This window comes from Octopus bimaculoides, chromosome 1, assembly GCF_001194135.2.
Source record: "Octopus bimaculoides isolate UCB-OBI-ISO-001 chromosome 1, ASM119413v2, whole genome shotgun sequence".
Lineage (NCBI taxonomy): Eukaryota > Metazoa > Mollusca > Cephalopoda > Octopoda > Octopodidae > Octopus > Octopus bimaculoides.
Window position 1 is genome coordinate 58404977 of NC_068981.1, and position 3896 is coordinate 58408872.

General features: G+C 31.5%; 1 protein-coding gene across 1 annotated transcript in view; it reads right to left on the reverse strand.

Moving 5' to 3' along the window:
- Positions 1-1948, reverse strand: part of LOC106873407 (terminal nucleotidyltransferase 4A) — a 53273-nt gene extending 51325 nt beyond the window's left edge. Inside the window, exon 1 of the mRNA XM_052967002.1 lies at positions 1409-1948. Coding sequence (XP_052822962.1) covers positions 1409-1776 — 368 coding nt within the window. The 5' untranslated portion in view covers positions 1777-1948. The remainder of the gene's footprint in view (positions 1-1408) is intronic.
- Positions 1949-3896: the final 1948 nt, after the last annotated feature.

Sequence of the window (3896 nt, forward strand, 5' to 3'; positions counted from 1 at the left end):
TAAAAATTTTTCTTGTGGAAAATAAAAATTATTCGCTGAAAAGAAATGACTTAGTTGAGTCACGAATAAATTTAGTTTAAAATAAACATCTTTAACAGATAAGCAAGTACGTAAAATATTAAAATCGTAACTCCTTCCTACAAAAAAAAAAAACCCTTCATAAATAAGAAAAAAAAGACTCTGATTCGGCCAACTTACAGGACACCATTCATTATTACTAACAGCAAAAAAGAAAAAAAAAAAAAATGGAATATTTATAATCGAACAGATTTTTATTTCAAGCGAATTACGTATAATGTACATGGTTTATTCGACTAAGGTTCATTTGTTAAAAATCCCCAAGAATGGGCAGAAAATGGAGCATTTTAAACACGTCATGACAGACAGTCACCACTGTCAAAACATTTAGGAATTTTTTTTAAAAAACCAAAGGGAATTAAATTATTCTTTAGACAAAAGGAATAATTCACTTGCTTTCATGTTAAAATAGTAGATTAATGATAGATGTCAAAATGAATTTGATGAAACCGTTGTGATTCTTGCGTACAATAGATGTCAAATGAACTGAAACTGGATATTGAAAAAGAAATTTTTCTTGAAGATTAATTTACTAACAGCTAATTGTAAACTAATATACAAATGAATAAAAATTGAATTTAAAAATGAAGCAGTTTAAAATGCATTGTAAATGTGACATTTTCAAGCATTTTAATTGAAAATAGCGTTAAATTTCATTTTACATTCTTGCTCAGATATTGCAACAAGTGAGTTAGTTCCTCAAGAATGATTCTAAATTTCGAGTCCATTTTCAGATTATGTCGAAAAGGATAGAAATATTTAGCATTTTGCTAAAATGTATAATGACAAATATATCTCACGGGAGAAGGCTGACAAAATGACAGTTGGCAAAAATTTGGATATAAAAAAATCTTAACAGTTTCTAAATAATTACTTAAATTATTATTGATATGATCACATGGTTGCCACCATAGAATTAAGATATTAGAAATGCCTAAGGTTGAATATCTTTCAAAATCGCAAGGAAAATAAAAAAATCATAGCACTTCGAAAAATATTTGACGATTAGTAGAACGAATTTCAAGAGCTAGAATGCAGTGAGGCAGATGACAGTAGATGGTGTAAGTGAAAGATGAAAAATGAAAGCTCTTAGGTAAAAACGAAAGCTTCGCATAAGATTCTAAGTATGCGGTGGGCACAATTTCAGGGACTGAAATAACAGATGCTGACCGTTATAAAACAGGTAAAACACTCAGCATCTTTTCGTACATGCTCGTTTTCTTTTTGACAGCGTTTTCGACTAAATTATGATACATACAGTGGCAGTTGTTGATTTATGTTACATTCTCAACAAACAATAAACGCAATATTTTATAAAGAATATACTTACCCTAAGACATATGTAGGGTAATTTTTATCCTTACTTTTCCAAGGAATTAGAGCGCCATCTTTTCCAAGTAAATGCTTTACTGAGGAATGATTCAAGCCATACGTACTGGCACGATTTTCACGCTTGCGTTTCAATTGATTTTGTTGATTTAAAACATTATGGTCACCATTCGTTTGTGTATTCTTTCCATCGAGTATATTAATATAATCCAAAGATATACATTCTTGAGATTTTTGGTCCGAATTTACTAAGTTACTGTTATTGAGGTACATGCTGTCCACGCCTATTTGCGCCTCCCAAATTTTAGTCCAAAGAGTATGGGCTCGTCCAAGATGCTCCGGTGGAAACCAAGCAGTTCTTGGATCCATATACCTGCGAAAAAGAGGCCTTCCTCGTCTGGTTCAGTTTATTTTTTATTTTCCTTTTTTAAATCTCTCTTAGATTAACCAGACTCTGGCGGTGACCTTTTTCAAGCGAGGTTAGAAAGTCGGTGGCCGACTACTTTTCAAATTTTTCAATGATGAAGAAAGTAGTGCGCATGTGCCACTGTCCATAGTTTAATCGAAAGAATGGAATAACATTGCGGAATTCGAAAAACGAAACCTTTTTAAATACTTTTGATTTAAAAAGAAATCATTTCTATTTTCTAGAATTATTTTATTCTAACTTGAATTTTTTTTATTTTTTGGTATGTCTATAATAAAAATAGCATAACATAAAATATCAAATTTCTCCTAAAAATGTACCAATCTATATATGTCTGCAAATATTAGTAGCGGTGGTGGTGGGGACAAACGATAAAAAGACATAGAAAGATGAGAAAAATTCTGTTGTCGCTTAGTAGGGCTTCAAACATTAATATATCGTTAGTTTTTTCATATATTATGTTATGTTAGCATATGTTTATTTTATAATCAATTATAAAACTCCACACAATCCCATGCATCATATATATATATATATATATATATTGACATATATTATCATATATTTATATTATTATCAGATATTTATATTGCTATCATATTAACAGGCTCCACACAACTGTATCACATGCGTGGATTGAACGTTGTTGTTGTCTAGGGGTTTTAACGTCAGAACATGTATTCTATATTATATTCCTTCTATATCAGTTACATTACACAATCGAATATTTGTGATCAAATATTGCAATATGTTAATGCCTGGCTCCTTACTTTCTTTCGCTTTATTAGTAAAGTTTGGTTTGTTGTTGCTATGACATGATTTATGCGACTTGGAATATTTTCTGACGCTAATTATTACTTAGATACTCTATGAAAAAAAATTTTTTTAATCCGTTGAAGAATGTGTAAATAATGATTTTTTTTTAATTATTTATTCTATAACGAAAATAACTCGTATTTAACATATACAGCTGATGGTTACATTTGAACGTAGCATTCCGAATTCGTAAAAACGTTACTCCCAAAGCCAGATTAACCTAACAATAAAATTGCAATTGCTCCAGGTCCCGCGTTTCCAGGGACTGGCGTTAATAGCTCTCAGTTCTGATCGGTGGTTCTGCACATGCTCTTCTATCACCATAATACTATATTGCCTTCAAATTTATGAATGATTGGTTTATTTGATTTAAGGTTGACCCAATATACGAGATACTTTCGAGATCCAATAAAGTTTTAATTAAATTACAATAATGAAGTTGAATGGCAATGTAAGTAGACAAACTTTTTGTTGGATGTTAATTGATAGACTTGCGATTCTGTCTCAATTTCAATGCATTAAACTTATGCAATAATGAACTTTATTACTATTTTTTTGTTTCACAAATAAGATCGGTTGAACGAATCACATTTATAGAAACAATCATGTTAACCATCTTCATTAAATTAAATTGAGATTTCTCAGACAAGAAAAAAGTCATCGTGTACAGTTCCTGCTTTAACATTATGCCATTAAATAAACACAACTAACAAGTTTAAATTCATATTCTTTTACTTGTTTCAGTCATTAGACTGCGGCCCCATCCACACATATATCCCCGTCCCCACAAAAAATTATCTTATATTAGGAGTATATATCGTGAGAGCAATCGCGTGAAACAGTTCCCCTGCCTAGTAGTTAAATACCCGCAATGTTTCGAGACAATGTCATCTTAGCAACATTATAGATACCCCGGGCAAAGCAATGCACCGAAGCCTATAGTAATCGCTTATTGATAACAAGTCAAAGTGTAGAAAGATTAGCATTAGGTCCTTAAACTGGAGACAAGTGCCACTAATTTGTAACATGAAAATAAATGGAACAACCTTCAAAGAAGTCGACAGCTTTAAATATTTGCAAACCGTCATATTACATCAGATAAGAAAAACAGTAATGAGACAAAGGATTGAGCAGCACAAGGCTGCTTTTAATGAGTCCAGGCACATATTGTTAGATAAACGGATGTCAATAAGAGTGAATAAAAGGTTCCTCGGGGTACGTATCCTTCCATATGGCTGTGACTTGG